Genomic DNA, 18,091 nt, shown 5'->3' on the forward strand with positions numbered 1-18,091 from the left:
CATCAAGTGGCAACCCCAATTTAAATGGTCTAGATCAGAGTTCTTAATATCAATTCCTTCTTTAACTTTTTTCACATCACCACCCTGTATGTGCCAAAAAACATACAACCTTCTAACATTTGGCTTGAAACAAACAGAAAATAAATACACTACAAAAAGGTTCCAAAAAACTGTTTGGCCACACAGAGATAGATTAGCATTGAAGGTCTAATCCAGCAAAATCTATTCTTCAGTGGTAAAAAGGAAATTACAGCTTCTGATTACTCTTTGCCTTTGACAGTTCTTTGCATTATTTCTGCCAAGCCAAAATAACACGTAACAGATTTTTGTATTTGGCTGTTCCAATAAATCACAGGCCAACCACTAAAAAAAAATCTGCAAAAGAATATGTTGCTCAATCACAAGGTAATGAATTCCTTATCCATGCTGTTTAAGGTTTACTAAAAACTCAGTAAGGAAATTCTAATATAGGTTTACCAAATTTACCTGTATTATACAAATAGATAGTTTAAGTCCATATTCTATGAAATAAATACAAACAGAAAATTTACATGTAAGGGTAAACAGCTAAAAGGTATTATTACTGTGATTATATAGAATCTAAACTGTAGTTCACTTAGCTCAGGAAGACATATGAAGGAAAAAAAGTTAATATAAACCACAATCCTAAAACTCTGTTTTTCCCTAAAAAACGCCTTAATCTTAGAAATACTTGCATAAGGGTACTTTTAAAATACCTGAATGCAAAAGAAACACTGAGCCAAATTTCTCCAATGGATTAAATATGAAAGAGATTATGGAGTTCAATGCCAACTTCCATTCAGTTAAAACATGATACTCACTACTGACGGACCAAGAATCGAACCAACCAAAATAAAGAACCACAATAATACTTTCACAACACAAATTTTTAAAACGAGTTAGTAAAAAAACCCTAATGTTAGTAGTGAAACGTATTCACAATTATTATTAAACTGAAAGGAACAGTCAAGGTTACAGTTGTTAAACAGCTCCTAGAAGATGGACAATTTTGCATATTGATTTAATTCACTATTTGGTTACACCAAATGCAGAAGTGTATCACTTCATGGTTAATACTATATTCATTCAGGCTGATAAAAAGAACTGCAGGGGAATTAATAAGGCATGTAATCAGACTGAGATCCAGATACAACAGACCAGAACAACTCTGAACAAAGTTCACAGGAGGTACCTGTACCTCCTATGTTCAGAAAATTTATTTTAATGACTCTCCGGCCCAGCATATCCAATGCTCTCTCAGTAATACTTTACAAATCCAGACCTGTGACAGCTACCCCAGGTTAGGAAGGATTGTGTAAAATTCTTTTATTAAAACCTTCATTTCCAAAACATAAAACCCCATCTGTTTTAAGGAGCTAGTAGAAGTTCCTACAAGCACCTATGCAGCACATAAAAAGGAACCAAGATAAATGTACGTTAATCCATGAAGAAAAGCTTTTACTTTAGCAAAGTAAATGGACTTTAAAAAGTACTATATAATTCATACTTCTACTATCCTTGAAGTGTTCGTCTTTAAATATATGCAGTGGATCAGTCAAAATGAACACTGCAGAAAACAACTATTTTCAAAATATTATAAACTTTATAATTCATCTTAGACTGGGTAGCAGTCCAAACAGAAGAGAGAAGTTTGATATTTCCTCTAAAAAAGGGGAGGAAAAAAACTCCACACTTTTTGTTGGTTTTTTTTTCTTTTTTGTCTGCCAAAGCCTTCAATTAATAAACTATTAAAAAGTCTTATAATGGATAAATTATGGATAAATTCCCAGGCTGCATAAATATACAGCAGATCACTATAAAACATTTGTAAAAGGAATAAGTAGCTATGTCAAATCATCATTTTAGAAGCCAAATATTACTGTGTTCCCTGTGTGGAGTCCAAATAATAGTAATTACCAAACCAGGAAAGGTTCCACTGTTGAGTGGTCTTTTTGATGTGCACAGATGCAAGTGCTCTGCACATCTCTTTACATCTTTTTTTCCCCACCAAGTACTAACATTGACTAGACTGTTTCTGTCGAACCCCAACACCCCAAAAATGGGATACATTACCTAGCTGCTGCAGCTCCCAATGTCACAGTTATATCACTAATTAGAAACTTCAAAGAACAGGAGTGCAAATCTTTCTGCCCTATAAGGGTGAGCTGCAAATGCTCTGACCTCCTCAACACATCAAATGAGATGGTAGCAGAGTTGACCGACGCTCCCCTCTGTAAGCTGTGCTGTGGAGGCTTAAGCCTTGACACAACACAGAGAGGCAGAAGGACCCTCAAACTCAACTACAAATCAACAGCTTGTCAGAGGTCGTAGCTATGTAAATAGGGCATGAGTAGAAAGCAAAGTAGGTTAAGCCATTTAGCTGATTCAAAGCCAGGCAAGGTAATGGGCCATGCGTGTACCACAGGAGAAAAGGGGTTTCAAACCATCAGCAGCTGCTTTGCATTGCAGAGAGTGCACGTGAGGAACAGCAACTGAAAGAAGTTGGAGAGCAAGAATATCACTGGGAAATCAAGAATATTTTGGTTGATCAAAGAATACAGTAGCACACTGGGAAGACATTTTATTGTTCTTTATCATTCTACAGAAGCAGCATCTGTTTCAAGTGATGACAATCATGTATTACCCTGGCAACTATTAGAGAATTAAAATGAATGATTCCCAACCCAAAAACCTCACTCATTACAGCAAATATTCAACTCAACTCCAACGTGCCCTTCTTGGCAGTGTCTTGAAAAGTAATTCAACAGGGATTAGCTTAAAAGAAGACGCCTTGAAAGTAAACACAATTGCAAGCTGTGAGATCATTCTGACAGTTCTGCACAATACAAAATTATACCTTTTCTTCTCATAAGTTTTCAAAATCTCTTACAGATTTCTTCTTTCATTAAAAATGCATTTTATAATCTAAAGAACTACTTCAAAAGAAGTTTAAACAAAAAAACTTCCTTCAAGGGCATGCCCTTCCTCTTTCAGAGAGGAAACAGCTCTTATGCAAGAATAAAGTCAGTCACTTGTGAAGCAAAAGTCCATTTCCTCCCTTCCTCTTCTCCCACTCCTAAACATCTGTCCTTTCCCTCATGCTGACAAAGACATCTATCCAGGCCTTCCATGGGCCACTCTTTTTTTACTAAATCAGAGGGAGATTTGTTTATTTAAAGAGGGAAACCTGTTAAGCAAATATAGCAAAAAAATTTTAAGTGCAGTTGACTACTGATTCATTCACTTGATTCATTTTAAAAAGACCAAAGAGCATCATTTTTGATGTGTTGGTCACGTTTCCCAAGCTGTTGATGACCTATGACTTCAAGAGAGCCACTGGGAACAAGATCCATTGCAAAGATCCATCTACAGTGTTCGCTGGTAGTAGTGAGGAGACATCCATGCAGATATTTCAATCTTAAAAAGTGGTTTAAGGTAAGAGTAGTGGTAGTCAAATGACAGCAAAAACATGCTAGGTATCACCATACAGTACTGTAAATTTCAAAATAAGATGTTTCACTATTTTTCATAGTTCATCAGTTTGATTTTTAATTTTAGCCAGGAAAACATCAATTCTTCCCATGCTTTTGGAATATGAAGGGATAAATATGCTGTCTCCAGTACTCATGAGACATGAGGACGAACCTAAAAATTAGGGTTCATTTTTCAGTCAATGGAATAGCATTAAACAGACACGTTACTCTGTGTGAAACTCCCCACAGTCACAGACACCAAACCAACCCAGCAGATTGAACAAGGCAGCAGCTCAAAAAGCCCCTTAGACTTTGGCCAGGAACTTCAAGAGGAGTATCCAGTACATAGTGATGATACTTTACCAACCTCCCAAGCCATATATCACTCCTCTTCCCACATGTCACCAGCAGGCACGTGAGGATAACAGCATCTGAAAAGCATCACTCTTCATCATTTGCTACCTAGGAGAAATCTGAAATGGCTACATTTGGAAAAAAAATTATCTTCCTACTGAACCATCTATTCTGGGCCTCCTCAACAATTCCAGAGCATCCACTATCACTTCTCTGAGTCAATTCCTCCCAGCCTCCACCAAACATAAGTAAGGGCTTCATTTTAAACAGAAGCAGCATTTCAGAAAAACAAATTCTACAAACTCCAGCACATGGAAATTTAAACCACAGGGTGGAAAATTCTACATTTCATCCAATAAAGCCACAGAAACCACAGGTAATTTTAAACCCCCGTCTGTTAATGCACACACAGAGTTTTCTGAGAGTGGTAAGAGTCTTTTATTAGAGAATAACAACAGAAATTACTTGGACTGGTATAAAGATCTGGCTGACAATTTCAGGGAATAACTGGCCCGAAAGAATGCTTTCTCACCATTACTATGATCAGCTCACATCTGCAGGAAACACTATATTTGTACAACTTGCAATTTTTGTTCTGAAGAGCAGTGAATAATTTTACTGCAGATGAGGCTTATATTTCCAGAGAAATAACTGACAAACTTGTTTTTTCTACCATGCTACAAGAAAAAAAACTCCCTGCAGTTTTTTGCAGATCACTTGTCTTAAGACTAGACTATAAAGAGTGGAAAGATCAAGAATTGTGTTCCATATCTGTAATTCATAACTCTCAAAAAACCCCCAAACCAATAGAATTAGACTCCATGCTTTTGCCCACAGCATCTTCTTCACCTCCTCCAAGTGCCAGCACACAAATTATCTCAGTTTTGTAAAGGATGTGAGTCATGAGAAGAACACAGAAATGGGAATTAGAACACACAACACAAACATGGAAGATTAAAAGAGCTCCCTCTGACCCAAACAATACCGTATTAAATTCTAATTTGCCCCTAAAACAAGACTATGTGGCATGGCAATGGAGTGGGAAGTTCTCCCCAAGTTCTCACTTCCTGCAAACGCAAGACTCTGGCCTCTAACTCTCTCAGATATCCCATATATTTTTTGCTTCCTTTGCTAGTTTTTCATTCTTTTTCCTTAATCTCCCAATTTTTCTATACTGAATTGAAACTAATATGCTGCTCAACCTTAAATTTCTCTCTTCCAAAGACATTTCTTCAGGTTTTTGGGAAGGATGTGTGTTGTCACACACCACTCATTTGCTCAGGGTTGATGCTGAATGAGTACCATCATTTCAACCAAACTGTCTTTCTTGTATACCTCATGAGATTTTTTTAACAATTCATAGATCCATCTTATTTTGGTCCCCTACAAATAGTTAATATAAAAACAATATATTACTCTACACTAGCCTTTCACAAACCATTTTGATAACAAGTCAAGCAGCAAGCAGTAAGTTTATTTACACAGATCCTACTGCAGAATCAGATCATAAAACAGGAGTGCAGTGTCTAGTGGATAGTGCCTTAAACATCAAAAGTCATCACCTCAATTGCTCATCTGCATTTTTAAACATAAACTGTGCAAAAGACCGCTTATTATTCACTTTAAAATATAGCTGGGCAATCCACCATGTTGTGATGGATACAGAACTTGGCCATGAACAAACCCAAACAACACCCCCTACCCAAAAAATAGAACCTAACCAAAGAAAACCCCACCAACCCTCACTCAAGTCTGAAACTTAGACTATGTCTAAAAATCTCAGTCAAAGCTCTGAAAGGAATGTAATTTGTGCTGTTAAGAATTTATCCGTTACTAGAAAAAATGTAAACTGGCCCATCTGTAAAAGATCTATACACATCCGTATATATCTGTATAGATAATCATACAATCGAAACCTCAATTAAAAAAAAAGGGTCATAAACTATAAATTTAAATCATTATAACAATGCATTAAATTTCAAAAGAACAACAAAAGATATAACTACATTGGACAAAGCTTCTTAGGACTTCTCAATTCAGCATGATATATATTCATTTTACAACTGTAATGATTTGTCTGTAGATGATCCATGGGATGAGTTTGCTGAAACCCATGAATGTTCTGCAATGCAATAGTTGCTACTGACCTTTGATATTTGTGGACTGCTTTATGGTTAATTCGAAGCAAGTTCATGTCTGTGAACCTACTACTGCACCATTACATTATAAAGAACATGACCCATGTTTCAAGCAATCTTATTTGAAAGGGTTGTGTGGATATGTAAGATGATCTGCAACTTCATGCCTAATAATTAGTACTCTATTTATGTATGCTAAACAGATTTGTGCACTTAGGCCTTCATATCTTTTTTGTCCTGACATGAAAAAGCAAAGGAAGGAGAAAGATTAAGAGATGATACAAAAATATCCGGGAAAAAAATAACTTCGTAAAAACCACAAGTTACAGCAGATAAAAGAATATTTTTCTAACAAGCTTTTGCATCTGCTGCTGTAAACACTCAGTTTTAACACGGATAATCCAGAAATACATAAGCGTGAGATTCACAGGGTACAACTCCACCCATGCTCTATTTGACCAACATGAGTGTTCTGCTTCTCTAAGTTTCCAGTAACTGTACTACCTATTGAGCACAAAAGTTTTATACTTTTATACTTGCTGATACTAGTTTTGATAGGCAGACTGTGAAAACAAAACAAACACTTACAGGCACTTCTCATATTTGACATTGGTACCCATATAATTACTTGAAGAGGCAGGTAATTATGCAGGCTCTCTCATGTATCTTCCCCAACTGCATACTTCATATCAGCTCCACCTCCATTGAGATGCATCTCAAGAGTAAGACCATTCACAGGTTTTTCTCCACCCACTACTTAAGCCTGGTGGTTTTCAAGTACTTTTCTTCCCCTTACATTGCTTAGCTCTCAGTGTTCCTGATATTGTTCTGAAGCTTATGACTCTTCAACGCTTGGCCTTCAACCAGGACAAGCCCTTTTCCTTCCAAAATAGTGTTTCTGCTACAGATGAGTGACCTCTACACTCCACAGAGAGAATTTGTGGTGGGTACGGGTACCTGCTTGGGATCCCCCATATAACTCCTTCAGCAGCACTCCAAGTCACCCCAAGCTCTTTTCAGTATCTTATGCCATCCTATTTTCACGTCACAGTAAGACAGAGGAGCAGGGAGCACCTTTTCAAACACAAAAACTTTGTAATTCATGTAGCAACCAAAAAGCTGCAATGAACTGTTCTACTATAAGTTACACACACATTAACAAAAACACTTTAGCCCACATATGTCAGTATTTCTTTGCCGAAAATATTTCATGTTGTGCTAGAATTGTTAGAACATTTCCATGATAAAATGCTGATTTAAAAGTTGCAAACTAAAAAAGCATGAAACAATGCGAGTTAAAAATTTCAGTGCCTGCAGTTTTTTCCCCCATCCTCCCTAATGCCCAAACTGATCTAACTAAAATTTTCTAAGAAAACAACTTTTCCTATGCTGAAGTGGGACCAGATCTCTGAGGTCTTCCTCTTCACCAAGGGCTCAGCCACTACTTGCCTCCCTACGCCACGAGCGGACAGCACCCAAGCCACCCCATTAAGAAACTCAGCAGGTTCCAGCTTTGCAGGACAGAGGCAAAGCCACCCACTGTCTGGGGCTCCAGCGTAACCACTGTGGGATAGCAAGGGTAGGAAAACATCTCTCCCACCTGAGGAAGAACCCGCATGTTGTGCCCAAACACCAGACATCAGTGGGGAAAAGCAGAAGCAATCAGACTTTTGACATGTACAGCTCTGTCCTACCTATACACTTTGACAATCAAGCCTTCCTAGTTTCAAATCAGGCGATTACTTAATTAGAAAATTAGGTAATTAGCAGATGCTTTTGACCTTAATCTCTTTTTAACTTCACTCTTCATCTGTTAAATGCAAACATTGTCCCACACCCCATAAAGGTTAATTAACGCTTGTGGGCTACCAACACACTACCGCTAAGTGCTGTAACAAAATCAATGCTTAAATTCGTGCATTTCTTTGAAAAGCACGACTAAAAGTCTTGCCATAAAAATAACAGAAAGACATGCAAAGAAAATGAAGGCAACTCAAAACAGCAAGAAACTGCTTTTTAGGCAGAATCAGCTTTTCAGAGTTCTGACTTGCGGGAAGACTATGAGCAAGTAATTAAAGGCTGCATCTTAATATCTATATGATCCAGAAGATTAAATACAGTCTTGTAGAAAAACTCCAATTCTGACTTCTATGCTCACTATGACTTCCCACTCAGAACACTCTTCTTTAACCATATGTCAATAGTGCATAAATCTACAAAAAGACGGCAGCATTAATTGTCGCTGATCTGCTCAACACAACAATGACTGATAGTAACCATATTCAGGCTCAGATAAAAGTACTGCTATGCAAAACATCACAAAGTCCAGAAAAAGCACAGAGTTCACCGAGAAGCATGGGATCATCTGAAACACTGATTTTCCTGGAGTATTCAGCAAACTTATCTACACAGACAGGTACCACCAGTTACGTGGCAGGCAAGAAAGGTGTGAAGGTTTGTAAATGGAAAGAATGCTTGGGGAGCAGCGGGTAGAGGGAAGGAGGGGAAGAAAAGAAAAAAAAAGAAAAAAGAAAAAAGCGCACTCAGAGTAATCTCAGATTCTTCATCTCTCTCTGCACCTCTCCCTCCCCCTGGGGCCACTTATCTTTTAACTGCTCTTGTAATAGTGATGCTGCTAACTCCTGTTCAGAGAAATGTCCGTATATGTAGCAATTTTTTTTTTTCCCCAGAATTTAAGCCCAAATTCATACAGGTTACCTCTGATTTTTCAAGCTCTATTTCCAAAGCATATTTCCAAAAGACATTTTTTTTCCAGTAACAAGCAAATAAAATCCAAGTTTGCAAAACATTCAATCTTTAGACTGCAACAACACAGGAAACTACAACATTACCCATCACTGCAGTGCATCTCCTCTGCTGCAAAATATTTGAGTTCAGTAGTACCAACATACTTTTAATCTGAAACTTATGGAAAACTTCCAACATCTTAAATATTTATTGCTTATTTGGGCATCAAACTTATCTGAGTTTTTGTCTGTGGTATGCTTTTAACAAGTACATTTTTGCCCCGGAGGAAAGATGTTTCTACTCTTTAGGACTGCTATATTCTCATCAGTTCTAGAGTATATCACAACAAAATAGAAAAGCACTGAAATCATTAAGTGAGATAACATCAGGAAAAACAACATACCCTCTTCTTTTATGGATACATTTTATTTTGTACCATGAAATGTTTAGTTGCAAAATTTTACTGATCTCATATCCTGACACACAAACAAGTAATCTCTGGTTTCTGTTATCTAGCAATAAAGTTAGACATTATCTCTGAAAATAAAAGTGTTGGAATATTTCTGAAATTTTTTGTACTGGCTGCTTCATTGTGCTGCTCATTTCCTTCCCCCAGGACTCATAAATATCTAATTTGTAACATCAAAAATACCACTTTACAAACTAAGTCTATTTCATCTCATTCTGTGCTATTCTAATCCAATCTATCACAAATGCCACCATGCAAAACTCCACCAAGACAAGAAAAACAGAATCCTGGCCCATACTACTCATTTCCTTTCCCAAAGAAATAAGCAACTCCCTCTCACAAAACACTCATCTACCCTGCAGGGGAAGCCTTCCCTTTCAGCTCTGCTGGAAAAAGCACGATCTGGTGGGTTTCTGTGCTCAGCAGAAACATGCTTAAATCAGAGCAAGAGGGAGGCACCTGGGCAGGTGTACACAGCAGGGTAATTTGATGGCTCTTATCCACCAAGTCACAGGACACAGTGATTTCAGATAAAAGTAAAATCTGTTTCAAAATAGACTTATTGCCTTATCTTAGTTTTCTGGTATTTCAGGTATAGGAATTCCTTCTACTTATTCAGGGTACTGTGTGGCCACTGCTTTTTTTCCTTTCAATACCAGAGCCCATTTAGTAAAATGCCAACTTTCAGCTTCCTCTCTGACAAGCTAAAGTGACCTTGAAAAGTTATTGTCCTTCTTTGCATTTTCTTATTCAAAAGCTAAAGATTACAATACACTCTTGTAAAAAATAACCTCTATTAAGAGACAAGCCTTCTGGTGGGAGTATTCATTCCAGTGATAAGTTTTCTCTTGTGACCATCCACCACAGTTGTGGTGCTGCTGCAGTGGGGCCAGGATGGCTTGTTGTGCTTGCCTGCCTGGCATGCTCGGTCTGTTCCAGCGGGCAGCCATCTCCTGCAGAAGACATCCCTTATCCCAGGTCTGTGACAAAAATGTCATCCTTGCTGCTGCAGGGGATGCCGTCTCGCAGTTGTTCAACCTCTCCTGTGTCTTGTAGGCAAGAACAGACATAAGGTTTGGTTTTGATATTTTTCAAAAAGTCCATTGTTTCTTGGAAGTGTGAGACTAAAGCTCTCTAATCACAAGCTTGATCCAACTCAACACTTCCAAGAGTAGCAACCACAATCTCGCTTTTGTTTACTTCCACCAAAATGTCTCCCCAAATTCTGTAACTGCTTGCAGCTTTGGTACTAGAGGAACACCTCTGCAACAGCTAATGCTTACTCCAGGTGGAACCAAATCCACAGCAGTTTTGTTAGGGGCTTTTTTTGCATAGAAAAGAACTAAACTATCTCCGTAAAGACTAGTCATACTACAGATGCAGCTAAGCTCTCCACTTAGTTTCAAGGATAAAGCACAAGCTGCATGACTCCCACACAGCCAACCCGTAAGGTGGTATCTGCAGCTACTCATCTCATGTTAGTCACAATCTTCATTTCAATTACTACAGAGGAGCAACTACTGAGAAATAAAGGGAATATCTGCACATTGTGTGTCATAGAAAACACAGGCCAGAGAGCAAGCAGAAGTACCTATGCTGGTATAAGTCAACAGCCATCCTCAAAAAGGGTAACTGAGCATAAATACAATTAAACAACTGACTGGTTCTTTAGTTAAGCTCCCTTTTTTAAATTATGTTAGCAATTAAACAGCCTCGGTGAAGTAACAGCTGTAAACAAGGTGTGGGTGGAAAGCATTGCTCACACCTTTCCTGCTGCTGTGACTGCTGCTGCCTGACAGGAGACCATCTAGACATTCATCCTGCTGTCCTGTAACACGCTGCTTCTGAATAGCTGCCGAAATGTTTAATATCATTATTCATTATTTTATAAACACAGATAGCCTTTTAAACATTCAGACTATAGGTCTATCATCAAGTGTTGCCGCACTTTCCTTAGCAAGGGAACCATCAACAATAATTTTCGACAAATACTCTACATTGATAAATCATACGAAACCATCAGGAATGTATGTATGGAATTGGCTTACATGTGAAACATACCTTTTTGCAGGGATATTTTTTCCTTTCTTCACAAAGGATCCTGTAGGAAAACACACTTCTGTGTGGAAAGTTTGCCAAATTTTGAAAACTCAAAAGGGAGTCTATCAAAGTTATGTCTATCAAAGTTGCTTAAATACATCACATTTGGCACCATAAACAGATTACTTCTCTGATCTTTCTATAGATGGAGTCTCTGAAGTGTAAAAAATCCTCGGGTTTCTCTTCCCACCATCTGCTAAAAAGCAACAGTTTTTAGGTAAAGAAGATACCCCTAAAAATAGTAAGAGAGACATGACTGATCGTGGATATGTCTAGTATTAGAAATACTACAAGTACTATAAATACTTGATAGGGAAACAAGAACTGAATCTGGTTGGGACTAAGTAACAGCAGCGCCGCAGACTATGAATAAGTTGCATTTTTTTCCCACTTATTTCCTTCTTCCCCAAAACTAAGGCATTAATTAATCAAGAACTGATAACAATCCAAGCCTCGTCAGAAAGAGAAATCTTTACATGCTAAAGTACATAAGATCAAAAAAAGCAGAAATGTTTTGCTGCAGAAGTACACGAGTGCCAATGCAACCAGACAGGCTCTACACCGTCACTCAACCCGCCACTGCCACATCATCAGTCACTCCCTTGAAGACCTATCTCAGAGCTCTTCTCTGGCTATCATCGGGTACCACTTTCAGCTTTTTATAAGAGATCAGGAACAGCAATGCTAGGTAAAGCCTGCCTGCAGAAATAAAGTTTATAGTTTTTTCCTAATACACTTCAAACTCAAAGTGAAAAATATACTGGAAAAAGCTATATATTATAGGTTTCCAGTGTTTGCAATTCAGTTCTATTCTCTTTTTTATGTCCAGGAGATTTCTATTTGTTTGATAACTGTGGGGGGAACAATCTAGAGCCAAAAAAATAATAGTTACTCTGAAAGCAGCTATTATCTTAAATCACTGAATTATCCAGTTTATTCCTCTAATGCTTATGTTTTAGAATTGATTAATTCCACATACACTTACTAAGCATTAGCTATGCTAATTCAGCTCTTCATACATATAAAAGAACCATCCGGGAGCATACTATTTCTGTATAATACTGCCAGTCAAAATAACAGGATCCTTCATGCATGAAAAAGAATCCTCCCACCACAGCAGAATACATCAGTAAGAATACTATTTTATACATTTTCAGCATTTTCTACCCTTCCTGACAATCTTATTTTACTATTTTTATTTTATTTTTAGCATTAGGAAAAAGAATTAAAACTGAGCCAGCATGACCATGTTCTTTGGGCTGCAGCTGGGGGTAAGGCCACACAAACTACCAGGGAGTGAGCCCAAGAGAGAGTGAACAACATCACAGCTTCCATGTAGTAACTATTCAAGCACACACTCTTACTCAAGACTAAATGGCAGGTTGTTTAACCTACTAATCCACATTTAGTAACCTACTGTGTCAACATGCTTTTGGTTTCCACCTCCACTTAGTCCTCTGCAGCTCATGTGCAAGCCCACACTCTAGGTGTGGCCATTCTTTGCAACTTGCAAAGTTACATACAAGGAAGTCCTCATACAAGAGTGCTACACACCATGCAGCCTGTACATCTCCGAGATGTACCTCAAAAAATACCTCATTGCTCAAGACGCCATGCCATTTATTTACCAAATAGGTAAAATCACGCAAGAACCTGAAGGACCAACTCCATCAGCTGGAAAGGAATGTTTCCTTTGATGCATTTCACAGATATCAGACATCCGACTATGGGTATTCTCATGGTTTTAAATGCTCCTGAAGAGCTTCATGGGCAAACCCCAACAAATTAATGCATTTTTAGAACATACAAAGAACAAAAAAGGTGCTCGGAGAGAAGAGCAAAAGAAGATGTCACCTAAATTCTACCTGGTTTTATGACACATAAGGGTATCTTCCGACCACACAATAAAAAACTGTGATTAATGACTGTAACATCTGGTTATTCCTTCTCCGTCCCTGCTCACAGAGCAAGATCTGCACATCCAGCAGTTTTTCTGTATTTCTTTTCGCAAGTTCTGCTCTCCGTGCTGCTCTGGCTCAATGCAGAAGGATCAGGTTGAAGAAGCTTTTTAGTTGAGTATGCTGCAAGGAGGAATTTTCCAATGACACCGCTCTCCTGATGAATTTACTTATTTGTGTGAAGCAGGGGTGTGATATAGGGTTCATAAAGATACTTTCTTAATCAGGACATTACTCAAAATTTGAGAGCAAAGACTCAGAGCTGAGAAAGTGTGTGCACTCTGAACCTTTCTATCTGACCTTTAATGACATGTTTGCTGCGTCAGCTCCACCTTTGACATTTCACCAATTTCGATACTTCAGCAACTTAAAGCGTGGCTTGCAATTACATTCTGCAATTGCAAAGAAAACACTACCCATTAACCTGCACAAGTCACTATTATCTCCTCAACCCCCTTTTGATGACTAATACATATTCCTAGAACCGTTAGGAGTGAGACAGAGACCTGAAAAGGCAAAGTAGAAGAAACATAACCAAAAAACGTAATTATAGTTTTAAAAGGTGACTATCAAGTTAAAGAAATGAGACTTCCATTGAGTCAAGACAAGAATTAACCTTCTAAATAGTGTGAGATGAAAACTCCTATGGATCTTTACACTATATGCAATTTTATGTTGTATACACATAGCACTGCTGTTACAGTGCAATACTACAGATATTTAGTTAGACGCTATCGAGCAATAACACTGTTATTTACCAAAGTATGTACCAAATACACTGAAAGACCTTTAATGAGATGTGTACATTCACAAACATTTACAGCAAGTTTACAGTCAGCAACGTGCAGAGTCAAACACTGTTTGACCTCACAGAGGGCTCCCCATGCCACTGCACCAGCCTGTACTGTGCACAGCTGGGTCACAATGGCCATGTCCCTTCTTTGCGCTCCTGGAAAGGGGGTGGTATCTGATGAGGAAACAGCACTTTGACAATAAGTTTAATGCAATGAAGCCTTTTTACACAGCCCATCTAGTTTACAGCTCACTTCATTAAGCATAGGCTCAGCTAACTTACAAAGCAAGTAAATTCTGCTCAGTCCAACTGTGTTTATAATCCTTCAACAAAAGATTCTTTTAACTCAGTCAAATTACTAGAAGGTGGTAAGTAAAACTATACTACCTGATAAGGAAGTAGAACTTAAAAACAAGTATACACTATCCTGCAAATTCCAGCAGATAAGAGGTAACAATGGTACTTTCAAGAACTACAATGAGATAGGATTTCAACTCTAGACCATCAGAAAAAACAGTGCTAAGGGAGATGTAATCCCCTGAAATAGGCTAATACTTGGTTTATTTAACTGGTCCCCATCCAGTACCTATCCATTTTAGGTAAAATAGCAAGCTGAAAGTAGGACTTCTATGTCACATTTGTCTATTTTTGCCTACATAACAGGCACTAGAAAGAAAAAAGCCCTTGTAATATCAAAATACTCACAGCAAAGTTCCTTATGCCAGAGACTAATCCAAATTAAGTACTTGTGCATGAGCATCCAGACAGGGAAGCACAGCACCAGGAACAGCAGCACATCCAGGTCACTGTCACTCCCTGCCAATGAGGCAGGTGGCAAAGCCACAGCCAGCTGAGGTGCCCTCCAGAGAACAGTGACAGACCCTGGGTGAGAGTGGGTGGCAAAGCCACTGCTGGCTGAGGTGCCCTCCACAGCACAGTGACAGCCCCTGGGTGAGAGGCACCAAGCCCAAGAAGGACTCAGTGTCACCTCTGGAGAAACCCTGCAGAGCCACCACCATAACCTCATCTTTATCATCCCTGTCTCCAGCAACTGGTGAATCCGCACTGTGAAAAACCCTAAGCAAACTCTACTAGTATTAACATTAAAGATAAATGAATTGAAACCAAAAGCCTGAAAGTAATCAAGTTTACAAATATGGGGATACTGGAGTTTGTTTCGGTTTTTTTCCTGTTTATAAATACCATTTTCAATGCCAAGTGTCACTGGAGGCAAATATTTAATCAAGAAGCATGACAACTGAAGTTTTTTTGTAGGTAAATATTTCCATTTGTCAAATTCAAAATTTCTAACCTGATCTGTATCATCTAAGATAAATTCTAGCCCATATCTAATTTGATAGCTATGCTCTTCCTGAAGGAACATTGCCTTGCCTTAGCTTTAGTTATAAAAGGATAATTAGAAAAATTAGAAAAAAAGAATTCACCCTTACTGACATCAGAGAAGCTTTTTTAAAAGTTTGATTAAGCTGCTTATCAGCACTGGTATCCCACATGTTAAAAGGGAGTGCTAGTTCTTTACTCCTGAATTAGGAATTAATTTTTAGCTATGGCAAGAAATGAGCAACTGAAGGTATGTATAATGACACCTGTGCACAAAACAAATCACAATTAAAGGTAAGGTAGACAAGTTCCTATAGAAAAGTACATCGCTACAGGATATATACTTAAAAAAAAAAGTTATCCCCAAAAACCTCACCTGAAATACCCCACTGTTAGTACAAAGCCTTAAGCTCCTTTAAATAAAGCAAGAATGAGCACGTATGGTCCAACAGAAAAAAAAAATTCCTTCTACAGCTTAATCTCAGGCTTTTTCATACTTGTTACCACTGCAAAGTTGCTAAAAGCCCTCAAGGCAAGGAGCTTTCAAGGATGAAGCTAGAAATTTCATATGAAAAAAGAACTTTGTAATTCTCCACCATTCCAGTTCCTTATCACTCTAAGTTTATGCGTAAACCAACACACAGCCCTCGAAAAACTTTATATAAAGACACATTAGGTCTAACTCTATAAGTAGGAATCAAGTTTTAAACCAACAAAGCACACTGCCCTGCTAATAATACCCAAAGCCACAGTTTGTTAATTACAAATGCTGTCTGTAGCTCTTACTCAGCACAATCTTCAGTCTTTCACCAAGATTTTAGGCAAAATAATTTTCTAAGATGCAGAAAAAAATTTATGTAGAACATATGCACTGAAAAAAAATGTATTTCTTGCACCTTATTTTGCTGGATTTCTATACAAATCTCAAAAGGTAAGTCCATCATGTCACACTCGCTTCAGAATTTCAAGATACGCCTCAAGCTGAAGTTCGAGACACTGCTACATTTTTTACAGACGATCACAGAAACTCTTGCTAAAAGCCATTAAAGTCAATGGAAATATTGATAACATAAACCTCTACATATCAGTAACGAAGCTGCAAGTTGTAGCCGTAAAAATTGCTGTTCTTTTGAATTTTGCTCTGAAGACAAACAGCTAAACATTAACCTTTCTTTTCTACTGTAAAAATCCTTGCAAGACTGGAAAAACAAATCATACGAAGCACTTGTAATGTTTAAATTTCCAATCTACCCTCCCCTCTTTCTTGAGGGTTGCAACATCTTGAATTCTAAACCGAATAGTTTGAATTCTGAAGCAGATAAAGTACAGCGCATTGCTCACTTTAAGAAAGTACACCATAGCAAGGTCATTCCTTTCTTCCCCAACATACTCATCAAAATCTATGCATTAAATATTTGCCCTTATTTTTTAAAACACACTTTCCCTGTTGACCATCATATTTTAGGCCAGAAGCGTAAGGTTTTACACGTGAGATGTTGCATTCGCATCAAAACTGCACGGCACGAATCAGCAAACAAAGAGCTGCTCGGTGATGTCCACTCTATTCGGAAAAACACACTTCTCCACAATAGACAAGAGAAATGCATCTTATCTCTGATGTGATTTGTTGGTGAGGATCATTTGGTTCTTTTTAAGACCCTATATTTTTGGTTGCTACAGTCAGAACGCTGCAATTAATGACCCGATTCACACTGAAGAGGCTGGTTTGACAGCAGCTGTTTATAAAGAAATGAAATAGGCATTGAAATATTTCATTTTTACTATGACACTAGTAAAAATGAAGGCGGGGGGAGAGAAACCCTTAATTCTGAAGGGCAAATGCATGCTTCAGAGACAGAAAGCCCCGCACAGGAGGCGCACGGCTGGAGCCGCAACAGACGCGGTTCAGATCTACCTACGCTGAGCGAGCCTTTACTGCCGCCTGCCTGAGGCCCGCGCAGCCCACGCGTCCCAGCGGGGCTTCCCATGACTTTTCCTTTGGAGAGCGTCAAACAGAGAGGTCCAAACGAAGGGGTGGACACGCAAGAGCCGCCCTTTCCCGAGGGCTGCGAAGGGTCCCTCGCACGAAACGCGTCCCCCTGGCAGCCCCGGGCCGCCGGGCCCCACGCTGCTCCGCGCCAGCAGCCTTCTGTCCAGCGAGCACTAACTTCGTCATTATCTTCCTCTCGTTTCCTCCGTTATCCACACACATCATAATTTTGTTTGGCTACCTTTTTTTTTTAAATTTTCTCGAGGTTCGGATGCCGCAGGGCAGCGAGCCGCTCAGCAGGCACACCTTGCCGGCTGCTGCTGGGGACGCGGAGCTGCCCTCGCACCACACAGGGCAGTATCTACCCGGGTACGGACAGGTTTCCCTTCCTCCCCTCCCGGGATGGGAAAGCGCTGGCGATCGCTCCGAGAGAGCCCTCGCAGGCGTTGCGGGGCGGGCCCCCCCGGCGCGGGGCAGGCGCGGTACTTTACCCGTGCAGAAGGCGGCGAGCGCCGAGGGGTCGCAGCCTGCGCCCAGGCAGAGCAAGGCTTCCTCCATCCCTCTCGCCGACGCCGAGCCGGCCCCGCCGCCCTCCCGCCGAGGCTCAGCCCGAGCACCCGCGCCCCGGCCCGGCCGGCGGACGCCGAGCGGACGGTGCCGGGCCCCCGAGCCCTGCTGGCGGCGGCCGGTCCCCGCCGCCTCTCCC

At 39.5% G+C, this 18,091-nt stretch overlaps 1 protein-coding gene across 5 annotated transcripts in view; it reads right to left on the minus strand.

The window, feature by feature from the left end:
* The window catches only part of EML4 (EMAP like 4), a 150,265-nt gene that overhangs the window by 71,489 nt on the left and 60,685 nt on the right, over positions 1-18,091 (minus strand). For 4 of the 5 annotated variants that reach the window (XM_027681816.1, XM_027681815.1, XM_027681813.1 and 1 more), the window contains exon 1: positions 17,877-17,948. The exons of the other annotated variant lie outside the window; for it this stretch is intronic. In XM_027681816.1, the coding sequence (XP_027537617.1) occupies positions 17,877-17,943 (67 nt within the window). In that variant the 5' untranslated portion in view covers positions 17,944-17,948. Of the gene's footprint in view, positions 1-17,876; positions 17,949-18,091 lie in introns of those variants that run through there. 5 annotated transcript variants of the gene reach the window in all.

Source organism: Neopelma chrysocephalum, unplaced genomic scaffold (assembly GCF_003984885.1).
Source record: "Neopelma chrysocephalum unplaced genomic scaffold, ASM398488v2 Primary Assembly neopelma1_61b, whole genome shotgun sequence".
In the NCBI taxonomy this organism is placed as follows: domain Eukaryota; kingdom Metazoa; phylum Chordata; class Aves; order Passeriformes; family Pipridae; genus Neopelma; species Neopelma chrysocephalum.